Consider the following 18,224-nt stretch of genomic DNA (forward strand, 5'->3'; position numbering starts at 1 on the left):
TGGACTAGGAGGCCACATTCACCACAACACCTGCTCTGTGGAGGGATTCATCACAAGACAGTGGCAAGATGGCCTTTCATTTCCGCATCCACTGGGCCTTCTACACAGCAGACATTCAAAGTCCGTATGCCGAATGAATAAATGGATTTACTGGATTACCAGATTAAGTAATATTTGATAGTTTGGGAACACAGCTTAAAAATAAATTGTGGCAGTATCTGAACAACGGGTCAAGTGTAAATATTCTGCTGCTTCTTTCAGACCTCTTATTTAAATTATTTTCTCAGTGACTGAAACCAAAAAAAGATACCAAGAAAGTAACGTTTAAAAAGTTCATTGTTGAGTTTAACATTTCTTGGAAATGTCTACTTTCCTCACATCTTATTTAAAAAACCCCTCTGTGTTTAAAAAAAAGCTGCAGAAATTCTTTCCTCAACCTTGTATTTGAAGGTAATGATAATTGGTACTTACATACACACACACACACTCACACATACTCCCCCCACCCCCATGTGGTATTGAGGCTTGTAATTTAGATTTTCAGAGTTAATTAAACAGAGCCACAGGCTCTCTTAATTTCCTTTCCACTTCCTCGCCTTTTAAAAAGATCTGGAAATGCCCAATGTTTTCATTACGGAGAAACAAATCAGCAGTAACCATCGGATGTAAACTAGCAAGGAACCCCAACCACACTGCTGCTGGCTGTCCAACGGGCCATTACTCTCTCTGATCCTGCCACCTCCCACTGCCATGGCAACCAAATCCGGCTCTGGGCCTGCGTTCACACTAGACAGTGTGTTCATTTCCTGGGCATGACATGAAAGGCTATCTGGTTCGGCCCACTGGCTAGAAAAGGCCACAAGTGATCTATAACTAGATAGAGAATGAAAAATGTATACACATCTTGGTTCCCAAATCATACACACACACTTATATAAAATGTGAGAGGTGATGACACAGTGGTTAAGAGGACAGACTCTGGAACGAGGGAGAACAATGTTCAAAGCCTAACTGGGACAGTTAGCAGTCAGGTGACCCTTCTGAGTGTCAGTTTCTCCACTTACAAAATGCATACACTAATGTCCTCCTATCATTTAACGAGATAAGGCAGATACAAAGTGTAGCATGGAACTTGGCTCCTGGTTAAGAACCAGTAAGTACTGGCTATTATTATTATCTATGCTTAGAATATTTTTACTGAAGAAATTGTGGTTTAGAGAAGCAAAACTACTTGCTCAGCTGGAGACAAAACCAGTCTCAAACATGTTCTTCCCCCACCCCTCCCTCCAAAGCTCTGAACTACTCGCCATCTTTTAGACAGACTATCAAGACTTTATAAGAGAAACTCACTTTTCAAAAGAAATTCTTTCTATCTCCCTAACATTGTAAAAAGCGACAGAACAAATCTATTTTTTTGCTTCCATGTACCCTGCCTCTCTCTTTAGAATTAAAATTTAATTAGAACCCAAATTAACAGGAGAACTTGCTGCCTTGGAGAGCTTATAAATTATTTTATTACTGGGAAAACGTTAGCATGAAGATAAGTCACTTAGGAAGTTGTTTCTTTATGACAGGGGAGACTTCTGAGAGCAGGCCAACCTGTCAGGGACATGGATCCTCAGTAACCAGGGTTGTTCCCGGAAAAAACTCACCACTCTGTTTAAGGTCTTCAAAGTAAAGTAATTGATTCATTCTACGGTCAAAAGGACTGGCCAGGGCTATCCTACTTGGGAGGCTCACTTGTTTAAAAGGGTTTTTTTTTCACTTTTTTCCTTTGGGGGGAAATAAGTCAATTTTTCATGGGTCGAATGGGCTCTGACTTTTCTCATTCAAAGTCCACTAAGATGTTTATTTTGTTCTGTTAAAAACACCAGAACTCAAACAGATGTACCCCTTGGTTTACAGTTCCCACTCGCAGGCACACATCTGCAGTTAAAAGAGGGAAAACATTTAACAGCTCCTTGGGCCTGATAAATAAGCGCCATTTCTCATGAGGTCTGGAAACAATGGGCCAGTTGTTTAATTTTAGGCTGCTCTTCAAGCTGCAAGTTCCCATTTGAAGCCTGAAGGTTCCAGATAGCAGTGGACCGGCATGGTCATACTTCCTTTGGGTATGCATAGAAAAGAACTGCAAAAACTACCCCCAGATCAAACCAATTTCCTAATAAAAGTGATATTTATTTCAGAAAAAAATTAGTAATGAGGGAAATGCATTCATTTTTGCTTCTGGCATGAACTGACAATTTGTATATGATATCTAAGGAAACCATGTACTTCTATATTGCCATCTCATCAAAAACAGAGCAGTCATCATGCCAATTCTGGAGTTGCAGCCTCACTCCCATCAAAGCAGTCCACAGACTGGCGAAGTTTAAGAAATACTGAGGCAGACTCTCTCTTCTCATTACACGCTCTCTGTCTCCAGCTGGTTGGCTCCCTTTAGAGAAATTTCTTTGTGGGCTAAAGAAGTTAAAACACCTACCATGGCTCATAATAAAATGAAAGTCAAAAATATAAGATGAACGATCTCTCCTGAAATATTAAGGAACATTTTCTAAATTATTCATCTAAGAACATTACTTGCCTTTCAGATACCCTTGGGATGTTTCAGCCTCTGTGCTAAAATTGACTCCTGAACTAAAGCTAAGTCATGAAACCCTCAAAGTTTCTTTTTTTTTTTTTGTGAGGAAGACCAGCCCTGAGCTAACATCCGATATCAATCCTCCTCTTTTTTGCTGAGGAAGCCTGGCCCTGGGCTAACATCCGTGCCCATCTTCCTCCACTTTATATGGGACACCACCACAGCATGGCTTGCCAAGCAGTGCGTCAGTGCGCGCCCGGGATGCGAACTGGCGAACCCCGGGCCGCCACAGCAGAGCGCGTGCACTTAACCGCTTGCGCCACCGGGCCGGCCCCCCCTCAAAGTTTCTTGATCAAGGCAGTAATTGAGAAGCATGAGTTAAGAGATCAACTAAAAACCTTAGGAACTGGAAGGTTTAGGAAGGTTAAAATACAAATACAAATGTAACTGGATAAACAAAACTCACATGGTGATAGTAGAATTTAAACCTTCACAACACGCTCCCAACGGTGGAATGACTCTAATACTTGTTGTTGTGGCACTTTCTGCCTATTTTTCTGAAACACTGTGTGGCTCAGAGGGATGAGAGACCTAATTCTGCCTGAAGGAAGTCATCAAAGTAAGCTGCTTTCATTACCTGCTTGATAACAAGTGAAAAACACCTGGAGCTGGGGTAGACGGCTCCAGGACTCACAGAAGGAGCCAGAAATGTATAATAGGGAGTGGTGGGGACTATGGCAAAATAGAGAGAGCATGCCTCATCTAAAGTAAATTAAATAAATGAACAATAACATTATGCACCCAATAAAACACAAATTCAGGCCCAGGACCGTTAAGTTTAGAACTCCTAATCTAAGATCACAGCTGATTCTTTGTTTAATTAGGAAAAAGAATGGGTTATTTGGGATGAAGGTCAGCTAATACCCAGCTGTCCTATGAAGTTACTTAGTATCAGATATATGCTGAATATTAATATTTAGTTATTACTTTGTTTATGAAACTACATTTGACCATGAGTTTTTTGTGGCCTCAATAAAGCTTTTTTTGGTGATGGACAGGAACATGTCCATGGATTTTTACCGGAATAGAAATGATAATAATTATAACAGTAATTGGCCTGAATTGAATATTAACTAGTTTTACTTTATTTGATGTGAAACTAGTAACAGTTTCATGTGTGCCTTTACTTATTTTATTGCAAAAAGGCCATGTTATCTTTAAATGCAGTAAATCTGTAATAAGAAAAAAAACTGTTTCCATACGTTGAAGAGATAAAGCCTAAATATAATGATAAATTTTAAGAATTTGCTGTTTTAATTTTTTGTGATGTGAAACCAATGCTTGCCAATAAAAAAGTCTAGCTAAAATGAAACTCCATCTACTTTATTGAAATTTATCTTCAATCAAGATCAGAGAATTTTTCTTACCCAGCCCACGAGGATGGGACCGACGTGTTCAGTCGAGCCATCAGGCTTCCGAACATCTCGGAGCTGACTAAGGAGGTCTGGTGAAAAAACAAACAGAACGCTTATTTTGTTAGGCATTCAAATATGACCAGGGCTGGAAGTAGATTCTGGGTTACTCACATTGTTACGTAATCATGATTTGTTATAAGTATAACTCAATCAAGGCTACAAGTCTCGACTCATTCTGGGAACAAAATTATACCTTCATGTAGAGGAATTAGAGAGTCCAGTGTTCCAAAAATTTGATTCAACTCTTGTTCTGTCATTATGGAGAGTTTCAGCATGGGGTCATGATAGGCCTGCACAAGAAGGGCAAGAGATGGAAGTAAACATTTAAAACCAGAGGAAGTAAGTTGTTAATGTAAATGCTTCTGAGAGGCCCTACACAATAACAAAATATTTGGCTCTCCACAGCAACTTCTCCCATAATGCTGCAGTACAACAGATGGGTGTGGCTGGAGTAGACAGAATCTAGCATTGCTTTGAGCCTTTTGTGGTTGTTGATAAACCAAAGCAGAGTTTTTAAAAAGCTTTTTTATTCTAGTATATCATACATCTAAGAAAAGGCACAAATTCTAAGCATAGAGCAGATTTGATTTGTATAATGTTTTAAAAATTAACTTTATTGAAGATCTGGCAGCTTGAAAATCCCACGTTATATAAAATTAATTACTAGCAGTTTCCATATTTAAACTAAGAAAAGAACAAGTGATTGGCATCCTCTACTATTGTTTTGAAGCAAAGAGAGCAAAATCTCTGCCAATCTTATCACCTCTTATTAAAGATAATTAAACAAGAACACACAATTATACCCATGGTACTGTAACAGAATACAAAAACTCAGATGGCACAGCCCCTGCCCTAAAGGAGTTTTATAAAGCTAATTGGGAAGATAAGAAAAACACATGGAGGGGCCAGCCCCGTGCATGGTGTGGCAGTTAAGTGCGTGCGCTTCGATGCTGGCAGCCAGGGATCAGATCCCGGGCGCGCACTGATACATTGCTTGTCAGGCCATGCTGTGGCGGTGTCCCATATAAAGCAGAGGAAGATGGGCACGGATGTTAGCCCAGGGCCAGTCTTCCTCAGCAAAAAGAGGAAGATTGGCATGGATGTTAGCTCAGGGTTGATCTTCCTCAAAAAAAAAAAAAGGAAAAAAAAGAAAAACACATGGAAAATTAAATATATGTTTAAAAAATAGTTCAAGATTAAAAATAGGAGAGACGTCACATGGCAGCAAAAATTTATCAAAACATAACTGCTCTAGAGGGTCAGAGAATTAAAGCTGGAGTAGTCAAGGGAGATTTTAAAGATGAGCTGCTTGGCACTGAGAAAGAGGCAGTAAATATAGTTGAAGAATGAACTGAGATTTGAGCTGGTTCCTGGAGAATGGGCGGATATGGATGATTGAAAGGAAAGGGAACGGTTTCCAGGAAGGTGGGATCACCATAAGCAAAAGGATGGCAGTGAAACATCTTCAAGTGCCTCGGTTTGGGAAATCTTGATGCAGGAAGGAGGAGCTGGACATATCACCAGCAAGATGTCTCCCAGAGTTAAATGCCTTCTTTGTCCTCCCCATCTTCCTCCTCCTTCAGCCCTCCCTAAAACTCAGTTTCTTGGCTGTGTCCAAGCAAAGCTTGGATGGCCATCTCTCATGAATGCTACAGATGGAACTTCATATTAGCAGAAATTTGGACTAAGGATACTAAGGAAGGGAGGCATCTTTCCAACTCTGTGATTCTTTGAGGAAGATGTGAATAGCAGAAGAAGGTGTCTGGATTTTAGCTTCCATGGGGGTCACTGGAATAGAAAGGTTTTTGAGGAAGGTTTGTTGTCAAGACTACACAGGCTACATGGCATGGGTTTCTTCCTCCTTCCTGCATACAATGTGATTAAAAAACAGGTTTCCATATAAAAGACCCTAACTTACATGATAGTATGCGATTACTTCACTTAACCACTTTATCCACTTATGAGATTCAAATGACTTTATTTCTAAGACACATTTCCAGTTTCAGACATCTACACATTCTCTTCCATGGATAAGGAGGCCTTGCATGTGAGACTTCTAGGACAACAAAATATACATGAAGCCAGGCCTCCAGGAACACTTTCCGATTGCTGAAGTGCATTCTTTGAGGTGCAATAGAGACATACAGAGGTGAACTCCTAAAGGTGCCAAGTCCACAGACCCTTCTTGTTTTGTGCCCTTTTCCCCACTGCTTGATTTGTGCAGGTTCTCCATTTTCGATGACTTGTCTTAGTCATAAAGAAAGTGCTCATAAAGCACAACCTTAGAACTGTGAAATTACTCAGAGGAAAAAAATATGAGGTAACTCAAATGACCACTGGATTTAAATTACCTTTTTTGCCAATTTCAAGTCCTCTATCAAGTCTTCCTCTCCTTGGGAAAGTTCGAAGATTGCCTGTGAGAAAAGATAAAACACGTTCATTGAACTCTTCCTTCATTTATGAGACCAAATTCAAACAGTGCTGGTTCCAGTGCTCAAAGCCCCAAATCTGCTTATTTCTTAAGTATTTCTAAAGGATTCTTAAAAAGTTAAATTAACTTGCAGTAAATGCATCTAGTGGCTAAAAGGTACAAAGGAAAGATTTTGCAAAACTTCTGTATAATGTGCTTATCTGTTTGTGGGAGAAAGAGGTTCCACATGTGTTTCCAATCTAACAAATTATCTTTCATGTTACAGACCTTTGATGCAGCTGAACAAGAGGGAACTATTTTAGGTAAAATAATTACAGTTTGAGCCATGGATTCCATGTCTCTGTTGTGAGTGGCAATCATAATAAATGATTCAGGGTCTGTTCTCAGTGATGGACACGGCAGTATTATTAATTGGGCCATCACAGTTTATCTTCCTTCTACTCAACAGACTGAATCTCAAAAGAAAGCTTTATTCCTATCAGCCACTTGTCTTGAGGCTGGAATTGTAGGAAGAATCCAATATTTTATCACTCTAAATGTCTGGTGAAGATAATTCATTCTAAATTACTTTTCAGCCCTACAAAGTAAAATAATAAAATTATAGGAGCCAGCTGTGTGCAAGAGTGTGTAAATGGACCATTTCTAATTTGGCTTTATTAAGCCATCATAATTTAAGAGCTATGATGCACAGAACACTCTTTCACTCGCATCTGGGAGTCTAAACTGTTGGCAAACATTACATTATTAAAGGACTACATGTTTGTGGCGATAGTTTCGAGAAAACCCATTTCCTTCAGACTAGAGGGAAGAAGTGCGCAGGCTTGGAGAAGACCCTCCATCCCTGGGGTTGGTGGAGTGCAGGACAATGAGTGTGCTCTCCGGCAAAGCAGGTGGAGGCAGAACAGCGCGATGGAGGCCGGGGCGCAGTGATCCCTCCCAGGGCCCAGTAAAGCCTCCATGTCATACCCTCCTGGTACTCTATTTAATTTAACTTTTTATTTTGAAATAATTATAGACTCACATAAGAAGTTGCAAAATTAGTACAGAGAGGTCTTGTGCACCCATTACCCAGCTTCCCCCAATAGTGGCATCTTACACAACTACAGTGCATTATCAAAATCAGGAAATGGATTGTCATAATACAATTAACTAACCTCTACTTGGACCTTCCTCAGATTTCCTCGTACAATTGTTTTATTAGAGCTCACTTACACAGGCCTGATTGTTTGACTGACCAAACGTGGCTTCTTCGAGAAGAAAAGCACAGAACCCCACACTGGGATACACCACAGTCAGGTGTCTGTGGTGGCACAGCACAGTGTCACCGCGAAGACCATGGGATTTGGAGTAGGACAGAACCTGGGTTCAAATCTTCCTAGGTGGGTGACCTTGTGCTCATTGTGCCTTAATAATTTCCTCACCTGCAGAATCAATCCCTCCCTCCTTCTCTTCTTTCCTCCTTCCTACTATCAGACTGTACAGTTTATATATGCACACTATTAACACTTGGGAAAATACAGAAAAGGATAAAGAAGACAATTTTAAATTACCCATAATACCATCTTGTTAACCATTGTTAAGATTTTGCCATATTTCTTCACAGGATTTTCTCAGTGTACAAACTATATTTAAATGCTTTATTCATTCATTTCTGAATAGAGAATACATGAACATGGTTCAAAATTTACAGTGCATGAATGGGCACATGGGGAAAACTTTCCCTCTCATCTCCTTTTCCAGCCACCCAGTATCTGTTTCAGGAGGCAACAATGTTACTAGTTCTTTGTGTGGCCTTCTAGAAACATTTTATGCTTCTATAAGCAGACACATACATACACACACATACATTCATCTTCCCTTCTTCTTTTACATAAATGGTAGCATACTATACACCCTATTTTGTGCCTTGCTTTATCCACTAGCCATACATACATAGCAGCACTTCTTGTGTTTCTGCAGCTGCACAGTATTCCATGTATGGACATTCATTATTTAACCAGTCCCTGGTAATAGATGTTCAGGCTCTTTTTAGCACTATTATAAACATTACTGTGATGAATAACCTTACACACGCATCTTTTCATCTGTGTATGGCTGTGCCTGGCAGATAGATTCCTAGAAGAGAATTGCTGAGTCAAAAACCTAGAAAGTTTTCAAGTACCCCTTTTGCCAATGTCAAGTTCTCCACAAAAAAAAGATATTCCAAGGATTTCACTAGATGATGTACATTTGAAGTGCTTAGCAGAGCTGGGCACATGACAAGCTCTCTATAAAGGGTAATAGTATGATAGCCATTTAGGGTTATTTATACAGAAAACTTTCAGGGAATGAAATTAACAGCATTCCGTAGAAAAGTTTTCCGCAAAACTGAATCAAAGTTTCATAAAATGAATATTTTAAAATATTCTAGAAGTTCCTATCAAAATATAACTAAAGTGATTATTTTTGTGAACTCCAGGATCCTAATTCATCTGATTCATCTTCTTTGTAAATTCAGATTTTCACAACAGTTTCTTTTTAAAGTGGGGGCCACACCCACAGCTGGATGCTAGTTTCTCAGTTCCTTACAAGGTTTGACACCCCCATTTATCCTCTTTCTACAAATACAATTAAGGATTGATTTAGAGACCGCAGTGTAGACCCCAGCTTGGCTCTCGCCTGCAGTGCGCCTGGTTCCAGACACATGGCCGACTCTGGGGGTCCTGAGCCTACCTCCTGACGTTTGATTTCCTTGGACGTAAGCATCTGATTGACGCACACATCAAAGGTCTCACTCCACAGCTTGCTGTCTCTTCGCTTGGTGCTCGAGGGGGTGGCATTTCTGGACCAGGGTCTGGAGGCGAGGAGGTCGGGACGGCTCTCGCTGCGGAAGCTAATGGAGCGCTAAACAATGAGAAAACAAACCGTAACTGGGGCAGCAGCAGGACTTGGTGGATCGCTGGAGCAGCTTCCTGTCACTGACAGAACATAAATCAGACATTTGCAAGAAAGAGAGGACAATGCCACAAGGCCTTTGGGCAGTGGGGCATTGTCTTGAGCCTATGTGCTAAGGAAAATTGGGCAAGGGGCCGCATTCACACACGTGCTGGGAATATCCGTTCTGTGAGACCTGGATACAGCACAAGAATATGCATGAAGGCAGCTCTCAGACAGCGATGGGCTCCACTCTTTTCCGGTGGACATCCGCTCTTCAGAAGAAAAGGATTAACAGTAGTGGATGTCCTTTCAAAAAAAATTCTGGCCAGTACTCCTACTCTCCTCCTTCTAGGAACAGAACCCCACTATCCTTGGGCATCTCATCTCACATAGTTGGGTGGTACCTGACCAATCAGAGTACTCCACCACCCTCGTTCAGAGAGGGACACATGATGCCCTGAAATTTGCTGTGATTCATGGGAGAAAGAGCAGAACAGTCTTTATTCCTTTGGGGTTGTGAGCTCAAGAGATAACATAAGCAGGAGTTTCTTGTAGCAACTCTCTCTGATCACATAGAAGAGTCTGCTGTAGGAGAGAATAAAGGGACACAGAATGAAGGATGGAGAGTGAGATCAACCGAAGGAGGGAGGGAGGAAGGGGACAAGCTTTACCAACACTGTTTGATCCTCTGGATCCCACTGTGCTTGAAGCTAGAAAGAGCCACTCTTAGACTAAGGGGCTAATCCACTCCCCTTTCTGTTTACATTCATCTCAGTTGGGGTTCTGCCAACTCAAAAAGTACCAACTAATATACATCCTAAATACCATCTTGGCAGCAAATGATGCCTGTCCCTGAAGTATTATTTTCCAAAGACGCCCCAGTCAACTTCCAGGTGGTCTAACCACCAAAAGTCCACCCTTGTGGCTGAAACATGCCACCACAGCGCATTCTCTTAACAAATAGAAATGATTAAGAAGAAAGCTGAGTGCATCATCTTCAGCCTTCATCCTAGAGGATTTCAACACACTTACTGGCAACTTCGCCAAAGCAATGAGGTATTGCTGTGCTCAAAAACTACATTCTTATTTAGCAAGTGTTCCTTCATGCCTGTGGCCTTCAGTGTGAAGTTCCAATTCCTCAGTTTGGCACAGAAGGCCTCTTATAATCTGACTACAGTCTCTATATCTAGGATCACCTCCTGCCACTCACCCGTTAGCCCCTATTCTCCAGCCCTGCTACGCTATCTGCCAGTCCCTAAATGTATCATGTTTTACCACTCCTCTGTGCTTCCTTCAAGCAGTCTTCTCGTCCTGGAATGCTTTTCTTTCATTCCCCAGCTGGCTAATTCCTAACTGTCCTCAGGATATGACACAGATACCTCTTCTAGGAAGCTTTCACCAATACTCTCCCACTCTCTCTGAGCAATTAGGATTATCTCTGATATAGCAACAATCACATTTTATTATACTTATTGGTCACCTGCTCTGAATATAAACTTCCTGAGGGCAGGAACTGATTTTGCATGTGACATATGAGCCGTCATCACTAAGACATTTAAAGGTAGTTTCCAAATATTTTGAGATTCAACAATAAAATTTAAGACAGTAAAGAAAATTTTAAGAGAACCATTCAACATAAGGACATTGTTAAATAAGTTATAATTCATCTGCTTGATGGAATATTAACTATCCATTAAGACAATTCTGAGACAACTTTAACAACCAAAAATCCCTTCTATGTAAAAATCCCTTCTACGTAAGTTAAAGTCAGAATTAAGGGGCCAGCCCGGTGGTGTAGTGGTTAAGTTTGCACGCTCTGCTTCAGTGGCCCGGGGTGCGCGGGTTTGGATCCTGGGCACGGACTTACACACCACTCATCAAGCCATCCTGTGGTGGTGTCCCACATACAAAATAGAGGAAGATGGGCACAGATATTAGCTCAGGGACAATCTTCCTCAAGCAAAAAGAGGAAGATTGGCAACAGCTGTTAGCTCAGGGTGAATCTTCCTCACAAAAAAATAAATAAATAAATCAGAATTAAAATCTGAATATGAACACTGTTTATTATTATGAAAAAAATGCACATGAGCAAAGATATAAAGGAAACACCACAAAACTCTATTGTTTTTGCCTGATGACATTATAGGTGATTTTTATCCTGGTTTATAAATTTTGATAATTCAAAAAAAATGAATAAATGAAAAATGTAAAAAGAAATTTCCAAAGGGCTTCAGCGTATTACCACAACCTTACGGAAGCAGGAAGCTACCTCTGTTTGCAAGTAGCAACACACCTCCTTAGGCTGGCACAGGCATCGTGAGCTCCTGGGCTCATTAATGAGCTCAAGAGCGCTGGACCAGCCCTGTCCTGGTCAAGAAACTACTTGCATCAGATGCAGTTCACTATCTCACAAATCCTTGTGATCTCTTAAAAATAGGCCCTTGTAAACAGTGACCAGACCGATGCTTGCAGAACCCCAGCTCTCAGAATCAATTAGCCACAGGCACAGAAAGGTCAAAACAAGCAAAGTGAGTCATCAAGTAACTCGCTCATCGCTCATCTCAGTTTGCGGTTCTGATGCCAGCAGGGGCAGGAGTTAAAGAGCAGAAAGAGAGGAAAACACAAAGAAGAAGATTCAAAATGAAACACATTTTCCACTTTCACTTGAGAGAATCAACCGCCTACCTCGTTACCTTTTCAGTCCCTGAGCAACTTCAAACTCCCCCTTTCCCACCACCAGTTTGAAAATAATTTATGCTAAGGTTAAATTTTCATACCTTGCAAAAGTATATAAAATTAAGTACAAATCCCCTCATTTTCCCAAATCCACTTCCCAGAGGTAACTGCTGTTAAGTTTGTTCTAGATCTTTCCAAACTTTATCTATGCATTTGCTAACATTCACAGAAAACAGAATGTTTTCTCTTTTCACTCAACAATATGTCTCTCCATGTTAGTATAGAAGACACAGTCTTTTTAAAAAAATAAGTTATTGAGGTGAAGTTCACACAACATAAAATTAACCATTTTTTTTAAAGATTTTTATTTATTTATTTTTTTCTTCCCAAAGCTGCAGTAGATAGTTGTATGTCATAGCTGCACATCCTTCTAGTTGCTGTATGTGGGACGTGGCCTCAGCATGGCTGGAGAAGCGGTGCGTCGGTGCGCGCCCGGGATCCGAACCTGGGCCACCAGCAGCGGAGCTCGCGCACTTAACCACTAAGCCACAGGGCCAGCCCAAAATTAACCATTTTTAAAGTGGCCTTTAGTACATTCACAATGTTGTGTAACCACCACCTCTATGTGGTTCCAAAACATTTCCATCACCCCAAAGTCACTCATTCTTTTTAATAGCTGCAGAGTTGGTATCCCATGGTCCAGATGGACCACATGGATTTAACCAACATCCAACTGATGGATATTAAAGTCATTTCCAGTGTCCAGATATTACAAAAAGTGCTCAGTGAACATCCTTTATTTTCTGTGCTGGTATTTCTGAAAGGCAGATTCCTTAAGTAGAATTCCTTGGTCCAAGAAGTATCAACATTTTAACCTTTGATATGTACTGCCAAATTGACCTCTAATCAGTCTGTTCAACTTTATAGTTCCCAGAAAGGTGTATGATAGAACATTTTTTGCACACGCTCATCAACAGGATATTATTATCAATCTGATAGGGAAAACAACTATACCTTAATTTCAGTTTCATGTTTTGAACATAAGATTGAGCATATTTTACGTATTTATTGAAAAATTTCCCAGAGAGGTGGGGATTTTCTTCTGTTGCAGTTTGGGAAAAAGAAAGAGGTGAGCTATACTGGGTGAGTTCTATCATTAAGAATTCCTTGCTCCATGTTTCCTTAGTGATTTCTGGGCCGGAGCACTAAGGGGGAAGGGACGGGGACAAAGTTTACCACATGTATCACAGAGGGGCTGTTACACGCCTGCCCGTGCTTAGCACTTCTGATAAGTTCTCTCTGATCCTCACAACCACCCTTCAAGATGGGAGTTTATTCCCATTTTAATGATGAGGAAACTGAGGCTCAGGGAGGCTAAGGCACTTGCCTAGGCAGGATTCCAAACCAGACCTGTTGGGCTCCAAAACCTGAGCTCTTTCTACTATGGGGGCTGTACCTGCTGTTTATATGCAAATCATGCATTGTGAGGAGGTTTCAATGAGATGGGACCCAGCCTTCGAGGAGTTTAAATCCAGTTAAGGAGAGGGAATGCTTTTGCTCAGTTTTAGGAATAACGACTGAGTGGCTCTTTGACCAGTGAAACTCTAGGTTTACACCTTTAGTTAGGCTGGATTAAAACAAACATTTTGTCTTTTTTAACTCCACTTAGGGGAAGGATGTTGAAAGGAAGAATCCCAAAGAAGAAACAAAGAACACGGTCAGGTGTGTGATCAGCAGCTGGCTGGCCCTGGGGACAGCTCACAGCCAATCAGGCCCAAGCCAAGGGCGGGTGTTCACGGTGGCTCTGACCACTCACCATGACCTACACCCCGGTCATCAGTACAAATGGGCACAGTTAGATGAGAGGATTGCAGTTGGGGAGGAACATGTGACTACTGCTAGAAGAGAAAACCCACAGAAGAGGATGCCTCTTAAGAGAGGAGAATAGCCACATCCCTTCCAGTGCCCCAGCCATTGCCCACCGCCACCCCCACCCCCCATCCACACTTTAGTTTTCTCTATTTTCACCATGTGCTGTATGATATCACTTATTGGTTTGTTTCTGACATGTCTGTTTCCTCCTAATAAAAGGTAAGCTCCTCGAAGGCAAGGATATCTATCTGTTCTCTTCCCTGACGGATTCATGAGCAACTGGCACGTAGTAGGACCTCGACAATTGTGCTTAGTGAATGAATAGCTTGTGTGTGCTGTGCACCATGAGGAGAGCTTTAGAGCTCTGCTATACCTAAGAGGTAAGGATTCCTACCTCTGTTTTACAGATGAGGAAACTTGAGGCTCAGAGAGGGTGATACCTTGCTGAAGGTCATGTAGCTAATGAATGATGCTCCAGAATTTAAACCCAGGTCAATGGTGAACTCAGAATGACAATCCAAGTCTGGGTCTATTTCAGTCCAACCCCTCCTGCCCAATTTGTAATCAATATCCTACCCTGCTTCCCCTAGGGTAACATTCAAAGTATGGTGGGGTGCATGTGTCCAAATAGATGAGTTTCAGGGTACTTCTCAGTCTATGGCAGGGATTCTCAACCTTGCCACCACTAACATCTTGGACCAGAAAATCCTTTGTTAGGAGGGGCTGTCCTGTGCATTGTAGGATGTTTAGCAGTATCCTTACCTCTAACCACTAGATGCCAGTAGTACCCCCACCTGAGGGTGAAACCAAAATAGCTCCAGACAGTGCTGAATGCCCCTGGGGTGAGAAACACTGGTCCACAGTGACTAGGAGAGGCTCACCTCAAAGTGAGGGACTCAGCCTTGGGAGGGATGGCATAAAAACAGAAACACATACATAGATCCTCCCTGGGTGTGGAGATTCTGAGCTTGGATTGAAAAATGTTCCAGGACGAGCAAGAGTTTCCATGAGGGAATGTGGCCTAGCAAATGAGTCAAAAACCCAAAGCTCATAATTACCGGCAGCTAAAATAACAATGGCCACAACAGGCACAAATAATGCAGATTTAGGAAATGGGTGCTCGTGTTTATGCCTGAGCTGGGTATGTGGGAAGATGCTGCAGGTGCAAAGGGGACTGTCTGTCAGGTGGGAAAAGGGGGCCCCTTTACACGTGTCAGAGGAAATGTAAACCCAGCAGGTTAGGCATGATGGAACAGATTTGATTTGTTAATGCCGCCTGTTCAGCGGGGTGCTCCCTCACCCTTTTCCAAAAACAGAAGGTCTCTACAGCCAAAGATAATATGCTCCAAAAAAGAGTTCAATCCAGGGAAATTCTCCACACTTACCACTGCTATTTTATAGCATTATTAAATGGATGGGAGGTTAGGTTGGGACTGTAAGAGGAAAACACATTTCTATGTTTCTACTGCAATGGGTTAAACCAAAATGTACAGTGATTATGGCTGGGATCGGCAAAGGTTCTCGAATAGCATCCTGGAGGAGTCTCTCATGTAAGGCTTGATTAATGTAATTAACTTAAATTAAGAAATAACACTTCCCAGCTGTGTGGCCTCCATCACATTTGACCCTCACGCTAATCCTGGGAGAGGCGCTGCACAGGTTCTTATATTTTGCCCCCTTTTAATAGATGAGAAATCTGAGTACCAGAGGATTATGTAACTGGCACAAGGTAAGTGTTGGAATAGGAACTGAGTCCAGTCTTTTGACTATAAAACATGGATTTGGGTTAAGAACACAGGCTTTGGAGTAAAACAGACATGGCTTCAAGTCAACTCAATTGCTGAGAGACCTTTGGAAGGTTAATCTCTCTGGGTCTCAGTTTCCTTATCTGTTAAAGGGGCATAGTAATAAGTACCTCACAAACTTGTCGTGAGGATCAGATAAGATAAAGTATGCCAAGGGCTTAGCCAAGTGCCTGGTATGTGGTCAGTAGGAAATGGATGTTACCTATCATTGTTACTACACCATTGACTGCACTGCCACCCTTAGTGCTTGTTTATACATGTTTTCATTCATCAGCAAACAGCAGGCACATCTCTAAACTACTTGGACCAAATAGTTCCTTGGAGGCCCTCCATTAGGATAGGGGGAGAAAACTCCTCAGCAGCAGTGTTATTTATAAAAGCCAAAGATCTGTAAACAGCCTAAAATGCTCAACAATAGAGATTAATTAAATTACAGTGTCACCATAAAATGGAATATAATGATTGTTAAAAAACATTCTTTTTGACAAAATCTTAATGACAATAGGAAAGTCTCACATGTAGAGAGTTAAGTAAGAGCAGGAAGATCCTTATTTAAAATATGGAGTGTTAATAGGGGTTACCCTGGATGATGGGACTGCAGATGATTTTTATTTTCATCTTCATACTTCTCTACATTTATTTTCTGTACTGAAGAGATAGTAACTAAGAAAAAAAAAAATCAGTAGACAAATGTGCATGACCATGAACCAAGTTCGAAGTGGTGCTATAAACATAAAATCACACATATAGAATCTGGTTCAGATTAATGCACATAAAAAACATGATAAAAAGCACCTTATCAACTCACAATCAATAAATGCCAAGCCCCAAAGACCTAGTGTAAGAAGAAACCTTTCTGTAGCTGGGAGAGATTCTGAGTAGAATAGATGAAAAGCTGAAGAAAATATTTGGTTCAGGTGTGGGGCAACTATTATACAATTTGCTTAGTGTAAGGCCCAAATGAGGAAGACTTCCAGATGCTTAGGGCAGCAGCCCAACCATCTTCATTGGGCACCATAACATGGCTCTTGCATGATGTTAATAGTAAGATATTCCACGAGCTGAAATGGAAATGATGACTCTCTCCACCACACAGGCAAACAAAGAGTAAGGAACAGCAGCGAGGTGGCGTGCTCCAGACCAAAAGTCTGGCCATTATTTTCAGATCTTGGCAAAATGCAGGTATTATTATGACCAAGCTAACTTTTTGCAAAAGCCTACCACAGGAGAGGCACTGTGAAACTCTCAGCTCTAGCACTTAACAGCTGTGTGACTTTGGGTACAATTTTCAACTTTCAGGTTTTTCCCCTACACATCCTACCTTGCAGAGTTGTAGAGGAGAGGAAATGAGGCCACAAACATAAAGTACTTGGCACAGAACCTAGCTCTTTGTAAATATTAAGCTAATGGAACTTGTCATTACTCAATAAAAAATGACCAGCTTTAAATTACAATAGTCAACCATTACAATGGTCTACTATTATTCCAGAAATAGTACAAGAACAGCAGGAAGTCAGGAGCTCCTTTTGACAGGGAATACAGATCACTTCTCAGCTACACCCTTACCTTTCAGACAGTAAGGCAGTATGGTTTCTAGTTGCTTCTCCCACCACACACACACACACACACACACACACACACACACACACCCCAAGCTTGCCTCTGTATCTGCCAAATAGCTTGGGACCCAAGACTTCTATCACCTATAAGAAGCATACGACCTCAAACCAAAGGACTAAGTTTGAGGTCCTTGGAGAGGAAAATGACGGTTGCCAGCACATGGAAATTAAGCACACTAAGCACCTGAGTACCCTTCCTATTTATTTCTCATATCCAGATGACATCAGTCTTCTCACACTCCTTCCTCAAATGTGAAATGGCCTTTCTCCCCCTCATCTGCATCACCTCTGAGCCATTCCAGGCCCAACACAAACCCTTCCACCCTTGCTGGGCAGCTCTCCTTCACCCACACCCCCCTGCTCACCCCCCTACCCTAGCCATTACGAAGCTCCCTTTCTCTAGTATATTTTATCATATAAGATTTTCAAATCTCACATATTTTTATCTGGTTGCAAGGGTAATATATAATTATTTTAAAAATTCATGCATGATAGAAATATATAATGTAAAAAATAAAAATCAATAGTCCCAGCCCGTTTATTCATTCTCTACTGATTTGTAACTCTTATGTAATGGAGAAAAAAGGAGGAGAACACAAGACAGAAACAAAAGAATGGTAAAAATCTCTATTTATATTCTCAAGAGATAACCACTATTAAGAAGTTGATGATGTTCTTGGTTTTTTCCTATACATATACTATTTTATGTTTTTTTTAAAGATTTTATGTATTCATTTTTTTCCCCCCAGAGCCCCAGTAGATAGCTGTATGTCATAGGTTCACATCCTTCTAGTTGCTGTACGTGGGACTCGGCCTTGGATTGGACGGAGAAGTGGTGCCTTGGGGCGT

The 18,224-nt window shown here is 41.2% G+C and overlaps 1 protein-coding gene across 3 annotated transcripts in view; it reads right to left on the reverse strand.

The window, feature by feature from the left end:
• The window catches only part of ARHGEF3 (Rho guanine nucleotide exchange factor 3), a 296,536-nt gene that overhangs the window by 15,040 nt on the left and 263,272 nt on the right, over positions 1-18,224 (reverse strand). For all 3 annotated transcript variants that reach the window (XM_058561624.1, XM_058561633.1, XM_058561644.1), the window contains 4 exons: positions 9,200-9,370; positions 6,408-6,470; positions 4,250-4,346; positions 4,009-4,085 (listed from right to left, as the gene is read on the reverse strand). In XM_058561624.1, the coding sequence (XP_058417607.1) occupies positions 4,009-4,085; positions 4,250-4,346; positions 6,408-6,470; positions 9,200-9,370 (408 nt within the window). The remainder of the gene's footprint in view (positions 1-4,008; positions 4,086-4,249; positions 4,347-6,407; positions 6,471-9,199; positions 9,371-18,224) is intronic.

The sequence above is a fragment of the Diceros bicornis genome, chromosome 2 (genome assembly GCF_020826845.1).
Source record: "Diceros bicornis minor isolate mBicDic1 chromosome 2, mDicBic1.mat.cur, whole genome shotgun sequence".
In the NCBI taxonomy this organism is placed as follows: Eukaryota; Metazoa; Chordata; class Mammalia; order Perissodactyla; family Rhinocerotidae; genus Diceros; species Diceros bicornis.